Below are 13,861 nucleotides of genomic sequence, written 5' to 3'. Positions count from 1 at the left end.
TCAGAAACCAAGAGTCTGACATTCTTTCAGAAAGGTGTAGTGGACGATCTTCTGTGAGTATGTAGATGACATAATGATTTATATAGTTTTTTTTATTTATATACTTCTTTTGGTAGAAAAATGACCATTCAACTAAGTCAGCACTCACCTCATTACACCCATCTGGACCCCAGTGAAACATATGGAGAGACTACACACACTCTCACATACACACACACACACACACACACACACACACACACACACACACACACACACACACCTCAAATCCCATGTGGTAGCGAATTCTGTTACCTTTTGCCTTTGAGTTATTGTCCAAAAATAGAGAGCCTTGAAAGTGTGCTGGTGGTGGGCCCTTAGACCCGGGAAGGCCTGGGCAACGAGTGATTGTGAGTGCCCAGAGAGGGGCAAGGGGGCGTGGGGTCAGGACCTGCTTGCCCCCCCCCCCCCCCCCCCCCCGGAGACACCAGCTGGCTAGCTTACATAACCATGCAGCGCTGGGAGCAGAGAGCGGAGGAAGAAAGGAGTGTGTGTGTGTGTGTGTGTATGTATTGTGTGTGTGTGTGTGTGTGTGTGTGTGTGTGTGTATTGTGTGTGTGTGCGTGTGTGTGTGTGTGTGTGTGTGTGTGTGTGTGTGTGTGTGTGTGTGTGTGTGTGTAGTGTGTGCATGGCAATGGAGGCATGCTCAACTTACTGTATATGAGAGAGAGGAGTGTGCTTTTATCAGCATCATCAACCTGCTAAGTAAATGGTGAGATGACTACACTGAGAATGAGGCAGGCAAGATGAAGACCATACAGTAGATCTGTATCAGGGGAGAATGGTGGAGGTAGAAATTCGACGACAAGCTCATTGTAATGCATGGAATGGAATGAGAAATGGTATCGAACATGCACCTTCATAACCATGACAGGCAGCTTGAGAGGAGTTCAAAAACCCAATGGGAACCGTGACCATGAATAGAACATTGACAAGCCAATCAGAGATAGGGGAGGGGTGCTCCTGTCCTTCTAATAATGTCAGTTTACAGATAAACACTAAATATGGTGCAATGCTACCATCTAGTGGTATAAAAGTGACATGACTTTTTCCACAGCAATAGTCAAGTACAAGTAGGCTACTATAAGCAGGGCAGGTTGAACAGGGGCTTGAAAGAGAAGCAAGGAATATTCTGGGAACATCGTTTTGTTCAGAAATATATAAAATCACACGCCATCACTTCATCCATTCATGTATTACGAACCAACACTGATTACTGTTTCTGTCAAGTCACTGATCACTTTTCCATGCACACAGACAGACAGATGGGCATGCAGACAGCCAGGCAGACACACAACACTCACACCACTGCAGAGAGATATTATTTCAGGGAAACATGAGATATTTGTCTCTGGGTTGTGTCTGGGTTTCTGCCCAGCTATAGGAAATCAATGCTGTGGCACACAATTAGGCACAGAGAGAGAGAGAGAGAGAGAGAGAGAGAGAGAGAGAGAGAGAGAGAGAGAGAGAGAGAGAGAGACAGAGAGAGAGAGAGAGAGAGAGAGAGAGAGAGAGAGAGAAAGAGAGAGAGAGAGAGAGAGAGAGAGAGAAAGAGAGAGAGAGAGAGAGAGAGAGAGAGAGAGAGAGAGAGAGAGAGAGAGAGAGAGAGAGAGAGAGAGAGAGAGAGAGAGAGAGGCTGGTGAGTGTAGAGGAAGTCCTTGATGTTCACCTTGCAGTGTTTCCCAACCTAGAGGAAAATATAAGTTGACAGTTAGGACAGTTAGTGACAGACACAACAGCTCAATACACACTCATTTTAGTGACAGACTAGTTTTACATCATTCATCCTCATATCAAAGAAAAGCAGAACAGCTAAAAGAAAATAATCATGATTGGACACAGGAGTTTCCCCACGAAAGTCAGTTTAATTAAAAATAATACCATGCATTACAATGAGCCCGTCCTCCGATTTCTACCTCCACCAGCCTCCCCTGGTCTACAGTTAGTTTTATGTTTCCCCCACCTTGTGATTTAGATTAGGATTTGAGAAAGGTCAGCTGATCCTTGATCTGTCCTTAAGGGCACCTTCTACCCAGAGGACTCAATGAACACTTGACCTATCAGACAGACCTCAGGAAACTCCCTATTCACTCCTTCGCCCTCTCCTTTCATTCCTCCCATATGTTTGATGCGATTCCTCATTCCGTTCATTACAATGAGCCTGTCCTCCAATGTCTACCTCCACCAGCCTCCACTGACACACACAAGCATCTCACATACAAATGAGGTTTCCTCTCACTCTTCAGTACAGAGGAACACACACCAGCACCCTCTGCTGGTACATAGTGGCCTGAGACACCGGACACAGGGTCTCAAACCGGGTGTCCTTTGAGAAGTAATCACAAAGAGGACAGTCATGTCAGACATACTCTACCTAAATAAAGGTACTAAAACACAGAGACACAGGGCAGAGGCCAGAGACACAGGACCCATCTCAAAGGCCCTGGGAATAGAGCGAACTAGCCCCAAAGATTTGAGTCTAAAAGACCTCACCAGAGTTTCTCACCAGAGAACACAGCGACTACACCACCTAGTGTACACAAGGGGTAAAAGTAAGCAGCCTTGAGAACCGACAGTTGTCAAGCCTAATAGCCCATAGGGCAGGAGCCTATCTCCTGTTTCCGTAGGGTGAGGCAGCTTGATGTACCCCCTGGACATTACGCAGGGTCTTACCTCCAATCCAACCCTTAATGCTGAGAGCCAAGCAGGGGTGCATCGGGGACCATTTTTATACTCTTTGGTATCACTCAGGCGGGGATCGAACTCACAACCTCCCAATCTCAGGGTGGGCACTCTAACCGCAAGGCCACTGAGCTGGTGCACACAAGTGGAGTAGTAGACTTTAAGTTGCTCCTAGTGGCTGATCTAAGGTCAGTGCATTGTTTCCCCTGGGCCCAGTATTTCAAAACATTTCATTTGGATCAGAATTATCCAGATTTGTTTTATTGATCATATCCAGGATCAGATCGAGATAGATCCAAATAGATCTGATCCTGGATAGCAAAAATGAATCTGGATCATTCTGATTTACTGTAGATTAAGCGTTTTGAAATACTGGGCCCAGATGATTAAAGTAAGGCTTTAGGGAGGCTCTAAGGGCAGGTTCTACATGGAGCATAAATTAGACACCAGTAGCATACACAATAGGGCTTATCACGGGTCAAGAGGTTCTTCAATCAGGATATGAATGTTTGGCACAATCACTGCAATATTCTGTGTTTCTAGAGGGAGAATCCAGACATGTGTACATCATCGAGATGGATAGAGTAAGTACCTCATTGCATTTGTGAAAACATGAGGGATGACATGTAGTCAACTAGGGTGGGCCTTCCTATGTGTTAGCTTGTGACTAACGTATGGTGTTTTACTTCATTGGTTTATCCATAGATTGTAAGTGGTTTTCAGGTGCATGACACCATAGACTGGTGCCAATAAATGACTGACCATTGGATTTACACCCACTCAAATCACAGAAGATGAAGAAAGTTACCTACATGGCGCTCTCCATAATCACAGTTAATTTAGGGGTGTGTGTCCTCTATTGTTTATAACTCTATGGTATGTATTCAATCAGCCATCTTTAATCAACTGGAGTCTCCAGGGCCCAGTTGTTCAAAACGTTTAATCTGGATCAAAATGATCCCGATTCTTTTTTGCTATACAGGATCAGATCGAGCTGGCTGATTTCCCCTATAAACGACTCAAAAAAAAGAATCGAAAGTAATCGGATCATTATCCAGATTAAACGTTTTGAACAACTGGACTCCACCAGGTGGCAGCGTCGCCCCATATTATAATCACTAAGGTGTATCGGAAACTGACCAAATGTAGCTAATAAATGTGTAAGTGGGAGTGGCGTCATATAAATGCTGACGAATCATTAATGATGAAGGCTATTGTTACACAGCTTGAATCGTGCTACAGGCACTTCTAGTGTGATAAGCATTTTTAAGATTAAACATGAAATTCACTGTCTCTTAATATCCTATAGGCTTCCAGCAAGCTCATATACATGTTTGTTCGGAAACTTACATTGTAGTTATCACTGACTCATTTTCTGTTCAAATGGTATGGAAACCCCCTAATTGTTTTATTTCCATATTACATATTTCGTGAGCTTAGAATGATAAGGTTCTATCTCCGTTTAGGGTGGTTCAGAGATATTGAGCGTCAACGTTTTTACATTCCATTATGTTCTGTGAGATGGAACCTTTGTATTTTATGAATTACTAACTCAAAAATGTCAACATTTTAAAAATAACACCACACAAAGGCATTAATAAACACCTAATGGATCAGATTATGTAAAAAACTCAATTTTGACAAAAATGGAGATAGAACCTTATAATTCTAACGTCACGATTGGTCGAATAATGTATAGCTTATTCTTTCGCTTCTTAGTTTTGCATAACACGATTTATCCTTTTTTTTTACAACCAACAATATGTGTGTCAAAGCGCTGCTGTGTGTGTCAATGAGTAATCGTCCTATGATTTACAGAATGCAAATACTGTACAGGCCAGTCTGCGCTGTGCTGCGGCTGGAGGGCATTCTCTCCTTTGTCCGGCGTGCTGAAGTGGATTCTCATCCCCACCCCTTTTAAATGACACATCCCTCCAGGGACCACCGCTACAGATACAGTCACCACCCGCCACCGGAGCGCTTCATATAACACCCTCTCTCTCTCTCGGCTTACAGGAACGGATTTAAAAAAAGAAAAACAGCTTTCAGCCATTTTTATTGCCGGTAAAACTTTCAATCTCTGTATATCCCTGTCATTGTGAACAATGGTTGTATAATGTGTGTAGCCTACTGTACTGTACATTTGCTACACACACGAGGTGTAGATAAGAGAACAGTGGCTTTATTGACGCGTGAGTTTCCTGTTTTCGCACTCAATTCAATTCTAGCATGTGCCACATGCGACGACGGGGATGCGGGGCATGGGACAAGCTTTAGCCCCGGGAGAATAAACTGGTAAGCATTTTCAATTATTTGTCATGATTGATTATTACTAGGGCTTCTTTAAGCCATGGAAATTGAATAGGGTTTTTTCTACAAGTATGTACCTGCCAGTACCAACAATGTTTTATTTGAGCCTATATTTAAATGCGTCTCATTCTATCCCTTTACTGTGTGTGACGTCTAATGTTTTGTGAATTGATGAGATTTGGTTTTAAGTCCATGGGGTCGAGTAGAAGGTCCCAGTGAGAGCTCGCTGGAATGTGATATTACGACATAGTTGTGTGCATAATGATGAATGTCACTGTAGAGAGATATACTTTTTCTCTCTCTTACTAATATCAATATACCATAGAGTCAGGTGCACAGGAAACTAAACAGGGAAGTTGTAGGCCTGGGCTACATCCAAATGTTTCATTTTCTTACTGATTATCTAATGGTCCGCCTACTTATATTTTCCAGTCTATAGTCAGTGTAGTAAAATTAGTGTCAACCCACTCCTATAGTAATTTAAAAATAATATAATAATAATAGTAATTAAGCTACTATGATACGGTTTAAATGGAGTAAATACATTGGCTAACCTAACTACAGTAGGTTACTATTTATGCCTGTACACATTGAATCTATGACTAGTGGATAAGCAAAGCTATGACTAGTGGATCGATTATTCACTTACTTAGTCAAATGTATTGATTGTAAGTAACTTTGGAATAAGGTGTCTGCTAAATGCCTCGAATGTAAATGTCATTTAAATGAATCTGTGTATAAAATCACTATTTGGCATCTCTCTAGTCACCATATTATTGAACACGGGAGGCTGGTGGAGTCAGAAATCAGAGGACAGGCTCATTGTAATGCATGGAATGGAATGGGGAATGGTTTTCCATGCATTACAATGTTTACCTCCACCATGTCTTCCTCCTTCTTAGTCATACAGCATAGCACATGGGTTTCCATGGCAGCGTCGTTTCAGAATATGGCTGACCTAACCATAATGAAGAAAAAGGGGGGAGAAAACGGTTTTGTTTCGATTCAGCACAGTGTAGCTGTACTAAGGAGTTTGTCCAGGATTCCACAGGGAAAGATGGATGGTCAACAGAAAACAGTTGTTGAAATCTGGTCAGTCGTCAAAGCGTCAGCCACAAAGCCCACCAAGAATCTCATCTCAGCAGAAGAGCTCCATGAGTCATCCTATTTTGCTGCTTGGTTACAAGCTGTCATAGCAACTGTAGAACATTGTTTTGGAGGTCATTATGGCATTTTTAGCCATTTTTACACCAAAATCTGTTGAATGTAATGGAGGTTGCTTTTGGAGACTCATGCTCTGTGGAATAAGACCAAAATACTCTTCTTTTTTGTTTAAACTAATAAACAAATTAGCTAATGGATAAAGAACAGATCAATGACTCAAGGATAGATGTGCATATCGGTATTGTAACTCAAGTTCAAAGGTTTTTTCCCAATTGATCTTTGCCTACTACAGAATGTAAACTGTCTGTCTGGTCAACACTAATGTGTCTATCCTTCACAGTGAGGGCCAGGAGACTGTATCGACCCAGTGGTCATCATTGCACAGCAGAGCGATCCCATTAGCTGAGCTCTAAGGTTTCTCTGCTCCTCCTCCTCCTCCTCCTCCTCCTCCACCTCCACCTCTGCCTCCTCCTCCTTCTCCCCTGCAGGGTCCGAGTGTCGTGGGAGATGACTGATGGACACACTGGGAAGACTGGAGCCATATAACGACACCATGGAGGACGGCTTCAGCTTCAACACACTGGTATGTGTCTGTGTGTGTGTGTGTGTGTGTGTGTGTGTGTGTGTGTGTGTGGAGGGGGGGGGAGTGCTCAGGGCTACTAGGGTGTGGGGGCTTGGGTGTGGATGTGTGTGTGGGGGGGGGGGGGGCAAGGTGGGGTTGCGCAGGGCTACTGGGGTGGGGGGCTTGGGGATGTGTGTGGGAGTGGGAGTGGTTGATGGGGCAGGGTGATAGGGGTGGGTGGTGTGTGATGGGTTGAGGGTGTGTGGAGGTGGCCTTGAGAAGGGGTGGGGGTGGCTTCCTCTGTATAGAGTGTGTGTCTGAGTGTGTGTGTGTGTGGGGGGGGGGGGACTGCACTGTCTGCAGGGGGGGGGGTGGGGTTGTGAGGAGGAATGGGTCAGGGGACCGAAGACCGGGAGCTCCCTCTGACTCACTCCAATTAGTATTCCCACGGCAGCAGCTCTGTCATTCACTCCCATCCATCCCTCCATTCAGCTCCCTCCCTCCATCCTGGAGGAGGAGGGAGGGGAAGAGAGAGAGGGAAGGACAGAGCGGATGTACCCCCTTCACACTTCTCTTCCTCTCTTCATGAATAGATGCGTAGACACAAAGGAGATGCTATCTAGTGCTCACGACTCATAGAGAGCTCCTTCTCAGCCAGAGAGAGAGAGAGAGAGAGAGAGAGAGAGAAAGAGAGAGAGAGAGAGAGAGAGAGAGAGAGAGAGAGAGAGAAAGAGAGAGAGAGAGAGAGAGAGAGAGAGAGAGAGAGAGAGAGAGAGAGAGAGAGAGAGACTGTCACTGCCAAAGGATTCAATCAATCTGAATCTGATTCTTCATCCACAGTTCCATTATTTCTGTTCCCTCTTATGGCCATCCCTGAAGACTTCTTTTCTGTCCCCCTGTTGAGTTCAGTATATCTCGACGCCCACGTTCCATCGTTATCCCACTAGAGTAGTGTGAGTGTGTGTGTGTGTGTGTGTGTGTGCGTGTGCATATGCATGCGCGTGTGTGTGTGTGTGTGTGTGTGTGTTTGCGTGCTTGTCCAGTCATTAGTATTGGGCTGGCAGGCTGGCTCGGAGCAGGCTTCCGATGAGCTCGTCCCCTCCTCGCCCTGCTAACCAGCAAACACTGAATCAGAATCAGAATTTCTTTTATTACATCAATGTACGGATACAAAGAGTAAAATTCTTGGGTTCAGGATCATTAGACATTGGCATTGCGGCAGAAATACTAAATGAATAATTGAACAGTGGCGATGTTGTGTCACGGCTTCCGTGACGGCCTGGGGAGACTTGCTGGTTCTCATGTAGCAAACGACTGTTAAAAGATGAGATGGGTGAGGTTGGTGGAGATAGAAAACCGGAGGACGGGCTCATTGAAATGCATGGAACGGAATGAGGACGAGTATCACACACGTGTTTGATACCGTACCGTCCCTCATTCCATTCCCCGACGACTGAAGGGCATCGTCTACCCAGAGACAATGAGGCCATGCTCTCTGTTCCTCTCCACACAGAAGAAGATGTCGGCCGAACCGGACCACACGGACGTGAGTCTCTCTGCGGTGGAGCGCGTCCGGGCCCTCAACAAAATGGGCTGCAGCATCGACATCAACGAGGACATCACGCCGCGCCGCTACTTCCGCTCCGGCGTGGAGATGGAACGCATGGCGGCCGTCTACCTGGAGGAGGGCAGTCTGGAGAACGCCTTCGTCCTCTACAGCAAGTTCATCACGTAAGACATTGTTCTCTACAGTATGTGTGCACAGCAAGGGAAGCTGGTGGAGGTAGAAATCAGAGGGACATTTCTCATTCCATTCCGTGCATGACATTGAGCCTCTGATTTCTACTTCCACCAGCCTCCACCGCTGTACAGTCACAAAGCTAGGTGTGGTTTTTGATTGTCACGGCACGAATACACTCTCATTTATGAATTATTTTATAAAAATCTGTCAAAAGTTAGATAAAGTCATTGCAAGTTGAATATTTTGGGGATGTTTTAAACTGCGTTCAGAATGTTGGCTATGTGTCATGTTAAAGAGTTGTTTACTGGTAAACAGGGTCAGTAGTAAACACGTGCATGTCCAGTACTGGCCCATGGCTAAAGCCCCCGTGTCCTTATGCCCAGTCTGTTTGTAGAGAAACTGCCCAGCCACAGGGACTACCAGCAGTGCAGTGTTCCAGAGAAGCAGGTGATTATGAAGGTAAGCCTCCTGTTCCCACTGCCCCCCCCCCCATTACATTTTCCTGGGACGGGGAAATCCCCTGTAGCGCTCACCCTACAGGAAAGCTCTTTAACATCAAGTCTGATTACCTTTAATGGAGGGTTGGAAGGAGAGGGAAGAGGGACATGATGGAGGGATAGAGGGAGGGAGGGGAGCGGTGGAGAGAGAGAGAGAGATGAATGGCTGGCAGGGCGGATAGATAGAGGGAGGGAGAGAAAGGTGGAAGGAGGGGTGGGAGGGCAGAGTGAGGAGGAGTGCAGGATGGAGGGGAGGAAGGAGGGGTGGGTGGAGAGAGGGATGGCAGGGGAAAGGAGGGTTTGTGTCTGCCAGAGTGGTACCTCATGGGGGAGTCAGCTCTCCCTGTCGTCATCTATTTGACAGGGGCAGGCGAGGGACAGCACGGCACATGTGACAAAACAAAATGTCATGCCTTGTTGTTGTTTTTTCTCCCTGTTCTTCAAAGGACGATTCAGCCGAGTGTTATTGAGCTGTGAGAAAGCGCTGCTGCAAATGGACGTGGGGGGGGGGGGGTTCTCGCATTCGTTGCTCTCTCTGTCAGACAGATTACTGTATCTGTTTAAATCTGTCCTCAGAAACTACAAGACGTGGCTTTCCCGCGGAAAGATCAGTTGAAGAAGCTACTCCATGACAAATACAACAAAGAACACACAGAGTATCTCAAGAGTCAGGTGTGTGGCTGTAACCTTACATTCCTCTCTATCAGAAGAACTAGTTTGGCTGGCAGGCTCAAAGTGTGTCTATCAACAAGTGTGCTAAGTAAGGGAAGTGTATATATTTGATCTGGTACGTTTTCGATTTTGAAAATCACATCCACACGTACACACACACACACACACACACACACACACACACACAAAACTCTGCTGATGAAAAAAGGTCTTAAACCCAATAAAAGCAATGTATGTGTATTTATCTTTGTGTGTGTGTGTGTGTGTGTGTGTGTGTGTGTGTGTGTGTGTGTGTGTGTGTGTGCCTCCAGTGTGTCCAGAGCCAGTCCGTGGTGGTGGTGGATGGCTGCGGTCAGCAGCTGCAGAGGCTGTCCCTAGTGGAGGAGGAGAGGCAGCGCGTGGCCCAGCTGCGCAGGATGCAGATTGAGTCAGAGCAGTTCCGCTACTTCGAGGACCAACTGCGCAGGCAGGAAGTGGCCAATCGCAGAGAGGAGGCTGCCTCTAAAGTGCCTGAACAAACCGACGGATCCTGCCTGTCACATTCCTCCAAGAACCATGTCCGCCTGGACCCCAACCGCAACAAACAGCCTCTCCCCGCCAGCAAACCAGCCGCCACGCTCGCTGCTGTACATAGTGAGTGTCCCATAGCAACAACATGTTCTAGATGTGATGTTGTTACCCAAAGAACGGCCATTACCAGGAGGGCAACAATTTGGCGTGTATATTTGTCAGTGTTTCCTCTATATGCATTCATTGGTGGCGGGCCACTAATTGATTCAGACAGTCCACTTTGATTCAGGCTGCGCAGAAAGGCAGCGAGTTATTATGACCGGAGAACAGAAAAAAAGCAGATTGAAGCTAGATTTAGGCCGCTTCCAGACCAACATTTCGTTACGATTTAGGGCGTAGTTATTTACAATATGTTACAATGTTGCAATTAACCTCGTCGTTTGTGTTCGCACTGCAATCGAGACTGAATCACTCTCAACAGGCGCTCTCAACAGGCGCGCGGCGCGAGGCGACGCGCTTTCAAAACAGTTTTGTGATTGGTCCGAATTTAGCGGGACATTTGGATTTCTCTCTTCTCCCGTCGCCGGTGCCTTTAATCCCGTATCCTAATCGAAAATGCAACATCATCAGCGACGACTGTGGGTTATTGCATTTACTGCTGTTCTCTGGTTCATGTTCTTATACCAGTGCTCCAAGGACGTGTCGTCCATATAAGCATAGTAAGCAGTGCTTACCCAACGAAAAAATAAAAAAGGACAGTGAAAATATTAAAATAAAAGTGCATGTAACCGTTTGTTTGTTTTCATTAAGAGAGTCGTATTGTAGGTCCCAGGGCAGCAGGAGTCATTCATTTTGACGCCACCTGCATGAGTAAGCACTTCCTACTCTGCCTGCATTGCGTTACATTATAAGCACTTCTCTCTCTGCTTTCCCTCGCGTACATTCGAATGCGTGAAAATGTCTTTTTTATTTTTTCCGATGCCTCAGCCCGCTGTTTAATGTGGCGAAAAGAGCTACTGATTGGCTCTTATCACTTTCAAGTTCACTTAAGTTTCCCACTACTTTCTCTCGCCCGGCAGAATAGCTTATGCTACCTAGCTCAAACGATCTAAATAATAATAATCAATAAGGATAACTTGCTTGATTTTGTGAATATGGACATTACTGTCAGCGACCTAAAGGGATTTCGTAGACTGGACTGGACTGGAAAAACACAACTACTGGCTAAAGGCCGGCCGAAGCCACGCTCACCGATCTTCACACCCAGAAAGGGAGAGTGGCTAGGGGATACAGCAAGCCTGGTATGAGCGGTTTATATGATTTATATGATTGGCGAGGCTGGTGGCGATCTGTGCTTGTTTATATGGTTTGAGTACTGCTGTGCTGCTGGTTATGGCTTCTTATTTAAGACTTCCTCTGCTTAATCAATCAATCAGAGAGCTGCTTAATCAATCGCTGAGATAGGCCTAATGTCGCTGTCCGTGCCTTCTGGACCAAAAGTGTTTGAGAGAGATAGAGAGGGAGGGTTTGTGATGTGATGTCAAGTGCCTATGTGAGAGGGAGGGTTTGTGATGTGATGTCAAGTGCCTATGTGACAAAGTGTGAAAAGAAAGTGTGTTGTGAGTTTACTATGGAGGATGGAAACGGTGTGTGTCTGTGTTGTGCGTGTGTGCTTTTGCGATGTTGAAACTGGACTTGTAGATTTCAGCAGGTTGGCTACTTGAAAAGATCTTGGTTCAAAAAAGATTGAACAATGAGCACCCCTGATATAGTCGAAACTGGCAACTGTTTTTTTTGTTTTTGGTAATCTGATCACAAAGTGACACTACAGTTTATTAGCGGGTTCTAGGGCATCAAAATTGCATTTCCTTGAAACTGTCTATATCTTATGCTTACCCAATCTAAAAGCTCACGGCACGTGCCTGCAGTGCTCAGTATAGACTATTTTAAATGAACATTCGTAATGTATGTCTCTGATGTTCATGGTCAATTAAATCAGCCTATTTTGTGAAACAAATAATGTTCCCGCTAATGGGTTAACCGAGCATTCTCGCACCTAACGTGCAAGCACCTAGCTTCGAACTATTCATAGCAATATGCGCGGGTTGGTTTTCTTTAACTCAACTGATAGCATTACCTTGCTGTTGTTGTTTACCGAATGCTCCATCTGACTGTCACACTGTGATTTTACTTGTGTAAACAGTTAGTGAGTAACGTTAGCCGGTTTTGTGCGTGTACTCTCATGTCGGCCTACTTCGTATTGATCTTTCTGTGTGTGTGTGTGTGTGTGTAATGCGCGTTCCGCATGTTCCGCTGCAGCTGTAGGATATATTGGTATTTGATCACCTTCTATATAAAATCACCTGCTCGGCTTTAATGACTTAACCGCTATTTAAGAAATTATAATTGTTGCCACCCTCTAGTTTTTGGTGAAACTGCGTCTTTGTTTTGAGCGCCAGTGCGCGTTTTATGCGCGTGCACGCGAAAAGATAACCGCTCCGCCACTAATGTGAAAAATCCTGGAGGAAACACTGTTTGTGGTACATTGATGGATGTTTCTCGAGGAAATAGTCATTGCTTTTGCTACATTTGTGTCAGTTCTTTTCTTTAGTGTCGCTGTACGAGTCAGGGACTGATTTACATCCTGTGTTTCTACATACTGTGCAATGTACAGTAAATGATGTGGCATTGTGTGTGTCTGTGTGTGTGTGTGTCTGTTTGTGCGTGTCTCTCTGTGTGTGTGTGTGTGTGTGTGTGTGTGTGTGTGTGTGTGTGTGTGTGTGTGTGTGTACAGACCAGCGTGTTGAAGGCTTGAGGCGCGTGGTCATTCCAAGAGACCTGACGTACAAGTTCCTGCTCCTAGCAGACAGCAACACGGCCAGGGGCATCGAGACCTGCGGGGTCCTCTGTGGAAAACTGGTAAGACGTAATTACACACCACACACATGCACACTGATACGCCAACACTGTCTTATGTCTGTTTGTTAATACAGTACACCATTGTATTGTGACTCATACTTTCCCAGGGTCGTGTTGACTGTGCAGCATAAAGGAAATGTCTGACATGATGTCTGATGTTTTATGTTCTCTGCATTAGTTCAGTGAAGTAAGGGTTCCAGTAACTGATTAAACAAAGGGAGCTTGCCCATTCCATTTGGCCACACAGTAAAGTTCAAGAGCATTACTTTGTGTTGATTGTCATTATACACTAGTTGCTACGGTATTTGCTTTCATTTGATATATTCAGATTGAGATTCAGAGTACAAGTACAGAGACAATGAAAAGCATTCGGCAGTTAATGTACTATTTATAAGTGGATGGGCTAAACAGCTACATAGCAATAACAATGGTTCTTTGATAATAGTAGTGTTATTGTGGATATTCCTGTGACTGACTTGGCACAGCATGGCACTAACAACACTTAGGTTGTGGTTTCGATTCCCATTGGGACCCTATATACTGAAAGAATGTATGCACTCACTGCAATGTAAGTTGCTTTGGATAAAAGTGTCAGCTGAATGACCTATATTATATATTATACATTATGATCAAGTGTCCTGTCTCTCTCAGACTCACAATGAGTTTATGCTGACTCACGTGGTCGTGCCCAAGCAGTCGGCCGGTCCAGACTACTGCGACATGGAGAATGTAGAGGAGCTCTTCAGCATCCAGGACCACCACAAC

The 13,861-nt window shown here is 45.3% G+C and overlaps 1 protein-coding gene across 1 annotated transcript in view; it reads left to right on the top strand.

Moving 5' to 3' along the window:
* Positions 1-6,709: 6,709 nt before the first annotated feature.
* Positions 6,710-13,861, top strand: part of stambpl1 (STAM binding protein-like 1) — a gene marked incomplete at both ends in the record, with an annotated part of 9,099 nt that continues 1,947 nt past the window's right edge. Inside the window, 7 exons of the mRNA XM_080541777.1 lie at positions 6,710-6,778; positions 8,271-8,488; positions 8,882-8,957; positions 9,572-9,667; positions 9,988-10,300; positions 12,972-13,096; positions 13,748-13,861. The exon at positions 13,748-13,861 is cut by the window's right edge and continues 24 nt beyond it. Coding sequence (XP_080397903.1) covers positions 6,710-6,778; positions 8,271-8,488; positions 8,882-8,957; positions 9,572-9,667; positions 9,988-10,300; positions 12,972-13,096; positions 13,748-13,861 — 1,011 coding nt within the window. The remainder of the gene's footprint in view (positions 6,779-8,270; positions 8,489-8,881; positions 8,958-9,571; positions 9,668-9,987; positions 10,301-12,971; positions 13,097-13,747) is intronic.

The sequence above is a fragment of the Nansenia antarctica genome, assembly GCF_963989245.1.
Source record: "Nansenia antarctica genome assembly, chromosome: 11".
In the NCBI taxonomy this organism is placed as follows: domain Eukaryota; kingdom Metazoa; phylum Chordata; class Actinopteri; order Argentiniformes; family Microstomatidae; genus Nansenia; species Nansenia antarctica.
This window is presented reverse-complemented; position numbering and strand designations above follow the sequence as displayed.